General features: G+C 43.4%; 1 protein-coding gene across 1 annotated transcript in view; it reads left to right on the top strand.

Moving 5' to 3' along the window:
• Positions 1-13,287, top strand: part of DNAH3 (dynein axonemal heavy chain 3) — a 226,805-nt gene that overhangs the window by 413 nt on the left and 213,105 nt on the right. Inside the window, exon 2 of the mRNA XM_075528109.1 lies at positions 96-201. Within this exon, the coding sequence (XP_075384224.1) occupies positions 96-201 (106 nt within the window). The remainder of the gene's footprint in view (positions 1-95; positions 202-13,287) is intronic.

The raw sequence follows: 13,287 nt of genomic DNA, 5'->3' as shown, positions 1-13,287 counted from the left end.
ACAAGGCGCCCCGGAAGCAGTTGGGGAAACCGAGGCCCACAGACGCCTCCCCACCCCCGGGCGCAGCGCGAGAGTGCTGAGCGCCTCTGAGAGAGGTGGACTTGGCAGCTTGAGAATGGGTTTTCAGGCACAGAGCTCTTCCGGTCAAATGGCCGGAACCAACTCTTCTGGCAGCATCTCGGAGTCCTGGACTCCAAGGAGGTAGGACCCTGAGGGAAAAAGGTTTGCATTCCTCTGATGCAAAAGCCAGGAGCCAGCGAGACCCTGGGCGGTCCATTGGCAGCTCGTCTGTCTGGGATACGTGATACGGAGAAAGTTAGAGATCTGAGAGGAGCTTCATGAGCAGATATCCCTATCAGGGCCAACCAGGACTGCTCGATGTGAATGCCATGCAGCAGGGGTTACAACGGCGGCCCTGTTTGGGGGTTGGGTCGTAGTTCTGTGCGTCCCACTCACAGGCCTCTTCTCATTTTGGTAGTCCCACCTGCAACTGGGATGTTTTGATCTGCTGCCACTCATGCCTCTGTGACAATGTCCTTTGTCCTCCCATGTCCTATGTGTGCCTCCAATTCTCTGCGGACTCCATTATGGCTGTATGCTAAGGGTCTTCCTCATCCAGATGATGTATCTCAGTAAGACTTCATGATGTTTCCCTTTAGTTATATTTGAGACTTGGGGTTTCTTCTGTACCCTAAAACATAACCCGATGCCTAATCCACTCCACCACCAGGGCTCAGACAAGTGTCCCCAAATTTTTAAGTTTCACACAGTTATGTCCTGTCCAGCGGCAATTTGATGGCTTCCCCACCCAGGAAAATTTTTCCTTAGAAAAACACAAGGCCACTATTATTCCTTGGTGCAGATAGTTTGGGAAAGCTTAGTTGGGCTTCCACTGGATGTTTGATGCCATCTAGAAGCGCCTCCGGGAAGCTTTCCCTAAGGGTCTCTTCTGTCCCCAGCCTCTTGTTCTGCTTGCTGTATCAACAGAACTGCTTGTCCACCATGTTCTGTGTCTCCAGATAGCCTAGATCTGGACATCTCTTCAGATCCTGGGCATCACCAGGCCTGGACTCTCGGTGAACATGTATGTGATGGACCAATAAAAGAAATCCAGGATCAGCCTTTCCGCATACTTTCCACAGTTACTTGCTATCTCAGATGTCTAGGAGGGAGTACACCCATTCCCCCAAAAAGGGGAAAAAAACAATTTTTTCAAGGCTATGTATTTAATTTTTTTTTTACAAAAAAGCCTTATCTCTTTCAAAGTACACTTAATACATTTGTTAAATGTATTACACTTAACATTTGTTAAATCTGCAATTCCATTCTTGGAAATGTTAGGTTCCTGGATTAGATTACCTCCATTCTTGTTTCGCAGAGCTGAAAGAATTCACGCAGCACATATACATTTTGTAATCTGTGTTAGGGTTGACTAGAGAAACAAATTCATAGACACCCACATGTGTAAAAGAAAGCTTTATATAAAAGAATAATTGTATATTGAGAAACATCCCAGCCCAGTCCACATCTGTCCATAAGCCCGATATTAGCTCATATGTCTGATACTAGTCCATAAATTCCTCTTTAGATTCACACAGCACATGCAATGATGCCTACTGCAGGAAGATCACAGGCCAGTGGGTACAAGGTCTTGTGGACCCAGTGTCAGTGGAAACATCTCAACATTGGCGTGGGTCTCCGTGTGTCTCCTCCAACTCTGAGTGTCTCAACAGCAGGAAAGGGAAGGCAGAGAATGAGTGTGTCCTATCGCCAGGGAGGAAGAAATTCCCCAGAATCCTCAGGAGAAGGCCAGAGCCACACAGAGGCATGATTGGCTATGACCTGATTGCCAGCCTAGACTCCACCCTTTCACTCAAGTTGTCAGATTATGTAACAACTGCCACATAATCCAAGTGACCTTTATGAGGAGAAGGGAAGCTTCAGGTATTACAATCTCAAAAACACACTATTTCGAGAAAGTGTGCATGGCCGAGCGGGAGCCATGTGGGAGTTCATGGCGGAACGCAAAAACCCACTGTGGAAAAATACAGGAATGGGAACTTCAAACCCATGCTTGCAGAACCATGTATTCCCAAGGAGCCATGAGGGTGCAGACCCCAAGCAGGCCCTGAGCTGGCCCTGAGGGGGGAACGCAGGTGCATGTGCATTTAACCCCTCTGACTGGGGAGGTGTGGTTGAAGGTATTGGTTAATCCTATTGGCTGAATTTATGCACACCTGGGTGATGTCATGAGCCTGGTTGTGGCTTTAGGTTTAGGTTATCCTGTGTTTAGGGGGCTTAGTTTGCCTATGCCAAGTTCTGGATTTTCTCAGAGGTGGCCAAATGGATGCCTGCAGCCCCTTGGTGTGGCTCTGTGCAGTCACTGGGGAGACAACCCCTTTTTCCCTATTCTGGCTACCAAATAGAAACGTTTTTCAAACTCATCTGTTTGGATGACTGACAGCACCTCCCTTCGTTTTTTTACTTCACCTCGTCTGCTTCATCAAATTGCTGTCCTACGTGTCCCTCTGCATTACAGAAACAAAAGAAGTTGCATGCAGTGAGTTCAGTTGAATCATATGCATGGGGCAAGAAAGGCACGCTGTTTGTTGCCAAAAACTGGTGCACTGAGATGGCTGCATGAGCAGGTGCATTGGTGCGATGGGAAAACCAGTCACCCATCTGCCACCTATCAGGCTTTTTTTTGGTTGCACTGTTACACTATCTTTTCAGAACCTCTAAATAGAAAGCTCGATTAACAGTCTGACCTGGTGGAACGAACTCCAAATGAATTATGAGGCGACATTCCCATCCGTTTGGGAAATTGACAGACATCCAGAACAAGATTTGACATTTCACCCTTTTGTGAAACAAGAAAACCACTCATACACTTGAGTTTTTCCCATAGTGCTGTCCTTGTAAGCTGTGTTCAACATCACAATAGTTTCTGCGGTATTTTTCCTGAGCAGGAAACAAAATTTCACAGTCACATGCTGTTCTCTTAAATCAGCCATCACAAAAAACGAGGTTTGAACAAAACTGCTTTTACGAGGGGTTGGGGATGATGCATACTACAAAAGCTCTACAAAAGTGTGGGCTCCAGCAGAAATACCACAAGAGCATGGCTTAAACGAGCCCATTTTGTTTTCTCACCACTTGAGGCTCCATGGAAAGACTTTCTGCTGGTTCTGGAGGAAAGGCCTGTCTCTTTGGAGGCTCTGTTCTCAGAGATCTCCAAGTCATTTGCCATCTATCCTCCCATTCTGCTTGCTTTCATTGTTTCTTGCTCATTTTGCTTTTTTATTTCTCCAAAGAGATTAATGTAAAATATGCCCTACCCTAATACCAAAAACCAAGCACTGCCATCGAATCTATGCCAACTCACAGGGATCCTATAAGACAGGGTAGGATTTCCCCTGTGGGATTCTGTGATAGTTATATATTCTGATGTCAATTTGGGACTTGAGAGGATTACGAGTGATGGGGTGGTGTCTAGTCTGTCTATTGGGTCATAGCCAGTGAGGTCTCTGTGTGGGCATGGCCTTCTGAGAATTCTGGGAATTCCCGTTCTTCCTCCTTGGAGGCAGGAGACACTTCTCTCTCTCTGCTCACTCCCTGAGAGATGTTCTACTACAAAACAAGATGCTATGTTCTGTGAGCTGAAGAAGCCACATGGACCTATCCTAATGCATCCTGACCTCTGGAGTCAGAGAAGCCACATAGAGACCCCTGCCAGTGCTGAGATGCTTACAACGCCACTGGATCCACAAGACTTCCAACCCACTGGTCTGTGATCCTCCTGCGTTTGGCATCATTGCATGTATTTCATGAGTCTGAAGAGGACTTTATATATTGGTATCAGACATATGGGCTAATATTGGACTTATGGACTTGATCTGCACTGGGCTGGGATGTTTTCTCAATATTCAATTGTTCTCATATATAAACCTCTTTCTTATAAACATATGAACTGGTTTCTCTAGTCTGCTCAGACTACACAATTTCCAAGACTGCAAACCCTTTAAGAGAATAGGAAGCCCCATCTTTCTCCCATGGAGCAGCTGGTGATTTGGAACTGCTGATTGAGGTTAGCAGCCAACTAGTATGAGAAGTCATTTCTAAATGGAATCACAACCATAGGCTGCTTGGATTATAGCAGGTTAGGATTTGCAGTGCATATTGCAGGGGAGGGCAAAATTCAATCCGCAATATTTGTTTTAGCTAAGCTACTAGGTCAGGTTTCAGAAAAATCTGCCAGAAGTACTGGACTGGCAATAATAATTATGTGAAAATTTCCCAGCAATACAATGAGAGCCTAAAATGTTAGTGTCACAGAGACCTGGACAATCTGAAACCTAGCTATTTGCACCTTGCCATATGCCTGCTTTAGCCCGTAAAACTGCACAGTTAACCTTGAATTTCAGGGAAAAACGAATCACATTTTGAATGAATACGTATGTCCCAAACGTTGAAGTGGCCATGCTGCTTGTTGTTAGGTTGCCCTCAGAGGGACTCAGCGTTGCCTGGTCCTGCACCATCCTCACCATCGTGATTGGTGAGGCCATTGTCGCCCCACGGTATCAATCTCTTGCTTGCTCACTGGCCTCCGATACCAGAAGTATTCTTGGCTGTTTACAACAAAGGTTGACATTCAAAATTAACTGGGGGTCCCCTATTTTATCTGGTATCCCTGCACCCAGGGAGTTGAAGGGTTAAGGGACTTGAAGTCTGCATCCCCTTTGGGGAATTATGAAACAGAGAATAAAGGACAACAAACTGTTCAGGCGTAGGTGACAAAGTGGCCTGGGGGATGGAGGGAATGGTGTTTTCAGTCTTTGGGGAAGTTTTTTAAAATTAATTTTTAAAAGTAATTTTATGGGGAGCTCTAACAGATATCATAACATTCTGTAGTTCAATCACATCAAGCAGTATTTTACAATTGCTCCCGCAATCAGTTTCAAGACATTTTCTTTCTTTTTGAACTCCTTGATATCAGCTCCCCTTTATCCCCTCCCTCCCCCACCCTATCCCACAGTTACCCCCCTTTTATTTTGCTGTATCATGCACCATCGAATATGTCCATTCACATACAATTCTTTTGTTCACTCCTCTCAAGTGGGGTTATACAGTCATCAATGCTACCAGCTTTAATTACTTTCTATTATTCAGATCACATGTAGATTTTCAGGTGAAGCCGTGGAACTGATTCTGTAATCGGGTTCAAGCCCCAATTTTGTTGCTTACCTAGCTGAGTGACAGTGAACAGCTTATCCAATCTCCTCGTGCCTTAGTTTCCTCAGTCCTGAAATTAAGATAGTAGCATATCTTTATCTAGGAGCCCTGGTAACAGAGTTGTTAAACATCGCAAGCAGTAACCATTAAATTGCTACCTCAAAGGTTAATACATCAAACCCACCAGCTGCTGTGAGGGAGAATGACTGGCAGTCTGCTTTACAAAGATTTCAACTCTAGAAAGTCTTTGGGGCAGCAGAGGTGTAGTGAGAGTGGTCAGAGGAGGACACTTCCCCAAGGGCCCAAGTCCAAGGGGGCACCAACAAGGTGGCACAGAATGGCATGCTGCGCCACCACAATAAGAAGGTACCTGACAGAGGCAGCAGCATAAAAGGGGGTAAGGCGTTTCTGATGATAATTCACTGCTATTAACGTCTCTTCATCTAGAAATTCAGGGAAGGGGCACCATTTAAATATTGCTCCTTGTCTCCAAATTGCGGAAGTGGGCACAACTTACAGATTAAAAAAAATTATGATAATAGTATTACCATATCTTACACAATCCAATATATCCATGCACATATAATTCTGTTGTTCGCTCCCCTCGAGTGGAGTCATCAATGGTATCCGCAACCCATTTCCCCCTTCCCTCCCCCATCTCTCTTCCAGTACCCTCAGGGAACCATTACTCCTGTTACTGTGTCTGCAGGGTTATCATTTGACTTTCATGTGCCGAACAATCTTAAATATACAAATGAACATATGCAAATCTAACATGATTAATGAGGTAAAACAAATAACAGCCTTAATAGTAAGGGTAGAAAATATTTTAACTAGCAGGTAAGTACTGTATGCGGTTCATCAGTGGCATATCCCACCCTTGATTTATCATCCTTTCCCAGTGGCCTTTCTGAGAGGGACTGTCCAATTAACCTTACAGGTAAGTCTGGGGTCTCTACTGCATCCATGCCCTTTTCCTCAAGTTGTTTATGTGTTTTTGAACTTCTGATACCTCTTCCCTCATGGTCACATGGGCTAGTGTGCTCTTCAATGTGGACTTTGTAGTTTCCCTGTTAGATAGCTGCTTGATTAATTACAAACCTTTAAGACCTTTATATCTTTTAAGACCTTTATATCTTTTAAGACCTTTATATCTTTTGATCGCCAGGCACCATCAGCTTTCTTTCCCATATTTGCTTATGCACCCATTTTATCTTCAGTGATCATGTCCGGAAAGTGTATATCATACAATGTCACATTATTAGAATTATTCTTGCACTGAGGCAGGATTTAGCAATTTACAAATTTTCCCAGGTACTTGTTATTCTTATTAAACCCCAGTGGGTTAGTGTACTCTCTACAGGGTCATTGTGACCATTGTGTACAAGGTAGGTGTGGTAGTTACATAATTCTGTCATCTTGAAGCTATATAAAAGTGTAGGGGTAATATTTAACATGTCAATCAGGCCACAGCCTGATGGGGCCTCCTTGTGGGTGTGGCCTTCTCATAAGGAGGGCCCTGGGAACCTCCCTTCTCTCTCTGCCTTCACCTTCCAGCTGACTGACCCTGGTTGCAGCCAGAGCCCTGCGATGTTACCACCCCCATCAGACCCTGCTGTGTTGGCAGGACCTGGACAGAATAATATCTCCATTTCTGCCTAAACCCAAATTCCAAACCCTGCCACTGGCTTGTTTACTGCAAAAACGGTGTGAAACAGAAGTACACCCCATAGAGCATGAACCTGCGAGTTGAGAAACCTCGGGACTCTGGTGCAAGTCTGGAGAGCCTGAACCCTCGAGGAGGGAGTGAGAATAAAAGGACAGTGCTCTTTTATGCAGCGCTCTTTGTAGGAGGTCAGACACGATTGTGTGCAGTACAGGGACCTTCATGGAAAGAACGTCGGAATTGGAATTGAAAGACTAGGATCCAGGCTGGGTCAACACTGTCTAGGAGTTGTGTTAACTTGGGAAAGTTCTGCATCTCTCTGATTTTTAAAAATTATTATTATTGCTTCATCCATAAAGTGAGAATAGCATGGAGTCTGGGGGGAAATTGGATGAAAACAGACAGGCAAGCATAATATCCAGAAAGAGCTCAGTAAGGCTAACTTGTTTTTTTTTTGTTTGTTTGTTGTGGTAAATATATATATATATATATATATATATATATATATATATATATATATATATATATATATAATAGAAAACATCAGAATTTCTATTACTCTTTCCATTTCTGGTAACCACTAGTGAATTTAGTCTCTAGATACTGTTCTATTCTAGGTATCTCACCTGAGAGATCATTCATAAAATGGCTTCTTATTATTTATGTTGTACCATCTATCAGAACTTCATTGCTCTTCATGACTAACTCGGTGTTGAGAGCATTTTGAAAGACAACCAGGTCAGAAGCTAATATTGTTACAAGTGTGGTTGAGTTTCTGTGTTTATTGGCCATCATTTAGAGCTACATAGAGTAAGAAAACCAACAGCTCTGGTGTGCCCAGAGCTGAGGCAATTCCTAAGATGCAGACTTACAAAGCTAAAACCCAGGATTCCTCAGAAAACCAGATGAGTTGGTTATCCTTCTACCGTGTGAAAATTTTATGATATTTGTAAATATTCTAAAATCTGCAGATCAAGCTGGTGAAGTTGGTACAAATATGATTGCCATTTTACAGGGAAAGCAACTGCTTAGAGAGACGAAGCAATTTCCTGAAGCCACAGCTAACATAGGACGAACAAGATCTGAATCCAGACCAGTCCAACTCTAGAAATCCAAAATCTAACCTCCATGCCATGTGCATTGAGATCTCACTAAAGGCCAGTGCTATCGTCACGGATATTTCACTCCTGGATCATTGCTAAATTCAAACTGCCACCAAGTGGATGCAGACTGACTCATAGCAACCAGAGGACAGAGCAGAACTGCCCCTGTGAGTTTCTGAGACTGTGACTTTTTATGGGAGTAGAAAGCCTTGTCTTCTCCTAAGGAGCGGCTGGTGGTTTTGAACACCAGGCCTTTTGTCACAGCCCCACACGTGACCATTGCTAAACATCTTGTTTTTCCCCTTTGTCGTCAACACTTCCTGCTGTTGGCTTGGCCCTCAGCCAAAGGAGAGATCAGAACATGCTGCCAGGTCAAGCCCAGTCTTGTGTCCCAGCGTGCCACAGGCCCCCTCCCTCTTCCCTTAGTAACGGATGGACGCTGAAGCCTAGTGACTCCTAAATCCGGAGACCTGTGTGAAACTGGCCCGAGTGAGGAGAGAGCCAGAGGGTTGTTGCTGGGGTACTTGCTCCCTCTTTCCTCAGTATTAGTGTATAATTCTGCTTCCATTTTCACCCTGAAGTGAGCTCTGTGTTTTCCTGGTGGGGAAACCCCCCAGCAGAACCATTGATGGGAAGGAAGAGTGCTTGCTGCAAGAGGCCTCTGAAACAAAGTAAGAAAATCTCGACGACGCTCAGTGCTGCCCCTTCCCTCTCTAGCTTCTCCTTCTCTCCTCTTCCGGGGGGGGGGGGGGCTCCTGGAGGCTGGAACGGTGACCTCAGAAAGGCAGCTCTGTGAACAGAGCTTCCAGAACGCCACGGAAAGTTCTTTAGTGGGTGGCATCTAATGTGCTGTAAAGGGTGCATTTCAGAGCCCCTGGGCAGAAAGGCGGATCCCTTTCGAAGCGAAGCACGCATTATTCAGTTCTTAAATAGGTACCGGTACAATGAACAACATGGATGATGACCTAGACTGCTCATGTCCAAGGGTAAGTGTGATTTTTTTAAAAACATTTTTATTAGGGGCTCATACAACTCTTATCACAATCCATACATATACATACATCAATTGTATAAAGCATATCCATACATTCCCTGCCCCAATCATTCTCAAAGCATTTGCTCTCCACTTAAGCCCTTTGCATCAGGTCCTCTTTCCCCGCCCCCTCCCTCTCTGCTCCCCACTCCTTCATGTGCCCTTGGTAATTTATACATTGTTATTTTATCCTCTCTTGCCCTATCCGGATTTTAAAGGGATTTTTTAGCTTATATTTTCATCACATAGAGTATTGAGGAGTGGGGAGGGGAGGAGAAAATGTTTCTTTCATAAGCCAATTGCTTCATTAGAGTCCCTTAATGGAGCAAGGTTGTAAATCACATTTTTTATGTTAAAGCCTTGGAACAATATCTTTCCTAGATATACATCTTTGAGTTTCTCTGCCTTTCAGTGCATTCAACAGTTCCTAATTTTGGCTGCACGTAAAAACAACATAGATTTTTGTTCCCATGCCCAATACTTTACTTCTGATCCAAGAGGTTTGGAATGGGACTCTGACAGTTGTGCTCCCTGACATCGAGTCGATGCCAACTCATAGCAACTCCATAGGACAGGGTAGAACTGCTCCTGTGAGTTCCGAAGACTGTTTACAGGAGAAGAAAGCCCCATCTATCTCCCAAGGAGAGGCTGGTGGTTTCGAACTGCTGACCTTTCATATTATAACCCAACTCATAACTACTAAGCCACCAAGGCTCCTCAAAGGTACTAAGTGGGGCATTATGGACTTGCCTTCACAAAGGAGATGCAAATATGTATAGTTAGAAATAAGCTGCCTGAAAGAATCATACTGTATCTATGCATTCGAGATGCCAGAATCCTTGTTGTAAAAAGCCAAGATCCACTGGGTTGACAAGCACAAAAGTGTCTAGAGAAACATTTTTAAATGAAATTTTTCTGAAATTCAGATGGGTGTGTGGAGGGATGTGAACAGCCCTGTTATCAGACAGAGACCATTCTAAAGTTGATTCTGGCAGATGTAGTTAGGTCAAATTTTAATACCATTTCATCTCCCCCTTTTTCTCCCAGCAGTTTTATTGGCATATAATTTACATATCATACAATTCAGAACGTCAATCGTTCAGTCATATCAAGGAGAACTGTACAATCCTCACCACTTCAGTTTTAGAGGATTCTCCACCCCCCATGGTTAAATTGCCTTTAAAATGAGTTGTGCCCCCTCTCCCCTCCCTTCCTCATTATTTACTCCACAACTCCCCTTTCCTTCACTATCACCTACCCCCTACCCTTGTTTTCCCTATATCCCCTGTATCAAATTATCATTATGCACCCACTCCTCCCGTGCTTCACAGCTGGGAGATCCAACAGAAAGCAATAACAAACAAAATCACGCCAAGGTGGTAAGGCTAAAAACATAATAGTATACAAACAAAACTACAAATAATGCTTAGGGAGGAAAAGACCCCCAACAACACTCAAAGGACCAGGGAAGGAATTTCTGTCATGGAACAGGTAAGAGATACTGTACCCAGAACAGATTCGGGTCACATCTAGAGGGTGGCCAACTGGCCCAATGTCGAGTTCAATCCAACATAACCAAGATGACAATGTTCTCTGCCTGATTGTAAGGCTGTTGGAGACCTGCCTGTGGCTACAGTGCTTGAGCTCCATTTTCACCCATATTAAAGCTCTCTGTTTTGTACACAGCGAGAGGGAGATACATGTGGAGTAAGCTCTGGTGAATGAATGTCCTCTCATCGTGGACTAGGGGCGTCGAATAGCTTTGCTGTCGTGCAGAATGCGTGGAGCTACCTGATGATCCATTGAAATTTTATATTTTACTTTTCTGCTTTTTGATTGAGGTTTTTATCTGTTTTATTTGGCTATTCTTATTAGTTTGTTTTTAATGGTTTTCTGTATATTAAATACACATATTGTACATTAAAGATGTTGAAATGTACCCATAGACTTAAAGCCGAAACACCGCAGTGTGAGGAAAAATAGAGAACTGCAGCCCCAAGGTCCTGGTGGATTTGGAAGTCAGATTTGGGTTCATATCTCTTGCTTTTGAGGTTGCCCAACACCTAAAAACTTAATTTTCATTCTTTCTTTGTTTTTGGTGATATGTCTTAGTCTTGCAGACATAGTTTTGCCTTAGTGAATGAGTCTGATAGAATTTTTTGCCTTGTATCCACCCATCATTGCTTTCTTAAACAGTATTCACTTAGGTTTTCAGCCTCCTCTGAAAAAGTGGTTTTTAAGAGGTACAAATAAGTACAAGTACTAAATGGATCACAAGCTTTAGACAGACAAACCACCACATTATTTGAGTCTTATAGTATTCTAAAGATTTTAGAGATTAGTCCCTTGTCCATTGTGTCATTGCTAAAGACTGCTTTCCCAGTCTGTGAACTCTCTTTTCACTCTTTTGATGAAGTTTATGATGTACATAAGCATCTTATTTTCAGTAGGTCCCAGTCATCTATTTTTTGTGTGTTTTATATTTCATAGTATGTGCATGCCCTGCAATAGAGCCCCTAAGTTTGTCCCCTTTTCCTCATTGATGATCTTTATAGCCCTGGGATTTACATTTCTGTCTTTGATTCATCTTGAGTTCATATTTGTACATAGGGCGAGGTATGGATCTTGAACATTATAGAATTTTAAAGAACAAAATGACAGTCTGAACGGACTCAAATTCAGGAGGGACCCTGAGCTTAGATAGCCAAAAAGTCCAGGTTGAGTTCAGAGGCCCAGCTGATACCACTGGGAGTCTGTTTTTCTCCTTCAGGTAATTCTGCTTCCTTCAATGTTGGATGTATTCTGAAGGCTTTTCCCCACAAAGGACAAAGATGACTGTGTTAGTTCTAGTCATCTAGTTCGTCATCAGAGACCCAAATGAAAGGAAAGTGCCTCTTTCTCAATAGTTCTTGCAAATGTGTCAGGAAAGGCTAAGCATCCTGGTTGGGCTCACGTGCCTATTCCTCTGCCATTGGCTGTGTCTAGGAGGATGGGGTTTGCTGATTGGTCAGGCTTGTGGCACATGACCTGCTCTTTAGCCAGGGCCTAGAATCAGCCCCACGTTACAAGTTGTCCACTTCTTTTTGGTGGAAGGAGTTAATTTCCTTTTGGCTTCCAGGCCCCTTACCCTCTTCTGAACAGAATCACACATACCAAGATACTTCCAGAGTTATATAACATCTTTCTTGACAGCAGGTCAGGTTTCTTTGGTTTAACTAATTATTCCCACCTTTACTGTAATTGACTCAAGGTGTCTGAATTTTGTGGCATTTGCTTGTTGCTGTTTTAATGAAGATTCTTAATTGAAACAGTTAAAAGGTACATCAAGGGAAAGAAGCAAACCCTCTTTTGTTCTAAAGACAAACTACAGGAGGAACCCTCTTAGTCACCATGATGTCTAGAACTGAACTCACCCTGGGGTGTTAGAATTATCCACCACTTAAGATGTTTTTAAAGGTAGCATTTGCCCAGGGAAAGCATGCAGAAGGGTTAGGAAGGAGGCGTGGAACCAGGAAGCACAGGGGGAAGGGGGTTCCATCATGACATAAGGAGGGGATTGCCATGGATGAGCTGAAACAAAATGTGTCTGGATTGTTGGATGTGAAGCTGTTGATCCCTCTGGAAACCTTCAACCAGTTGACATTTAAAAAAAAAGTGAATTTCTCAGAACTCAGGATGCACTTTCATGTCAGACCACTACATAGGAAAGCCTCACCTCAATTAATCTAAGTCCTCATGCAATCTACATGTAGAATAAGACCAGTTAGACTGACAAACAATTAAAGGCAAACTACAGACAGTTCTTATATTCCATTATATGCCTTATCTCTGAGATTCTGAAATAATTTCTGGAAGACTTCATGATCCTGAAATACTGCTGCTAAAGTCTTCCTGGGATGATATGGTACCCATTTTGGATGGCCAGGTACCCATTTTGGATGGCCCATTTTGGATGCTGGATTTTTCATTTTTGTTCATTGGTGCAGATTTATAATAACTTCAGTAGAGTTACTATGAAAGAAGAGGCTCTTAAAGGTTACAAACTCTCAGATCCCTGAACTTGAGATCAAGAGCAGAAAGAGGATACAGTGAAGTAAACGTTAACTTGAAAACAAAAAGATCATGGGTGAACTACCAAACACTTGCTTCACGTACTTTGGATAGTTGTCAGGAGAGACCAGTTCCTAGAGAAGGACATTATGCTTAACAAAGTAGTGGCAGCAAAAAAGAGGAAGACTTCAGCACAGTGGATT

The sequence above is a fragment of the Tenrec ecaudatus genome, chromosome 12 (genome assembly GCF_050624435.1).
Source record: "Tenrec ecaudatus isolate mTenEca1 chromosome 12, mTenEca1.hap1, whole genome shotgun sequence".
Taxonomy (NCBI): domain Eukaryota; kingdom Metazoa; phylum Chordata; class Mammalia; order Afrosoricida; family Tenrecidae; genus Tenrec; species Tenrec ecaudatus.
The sequence above is the reverse complement of the archived record's forward strand: the minus strand, read 5'-3'. Positions and strand labels throughout refer to the sequence as shown.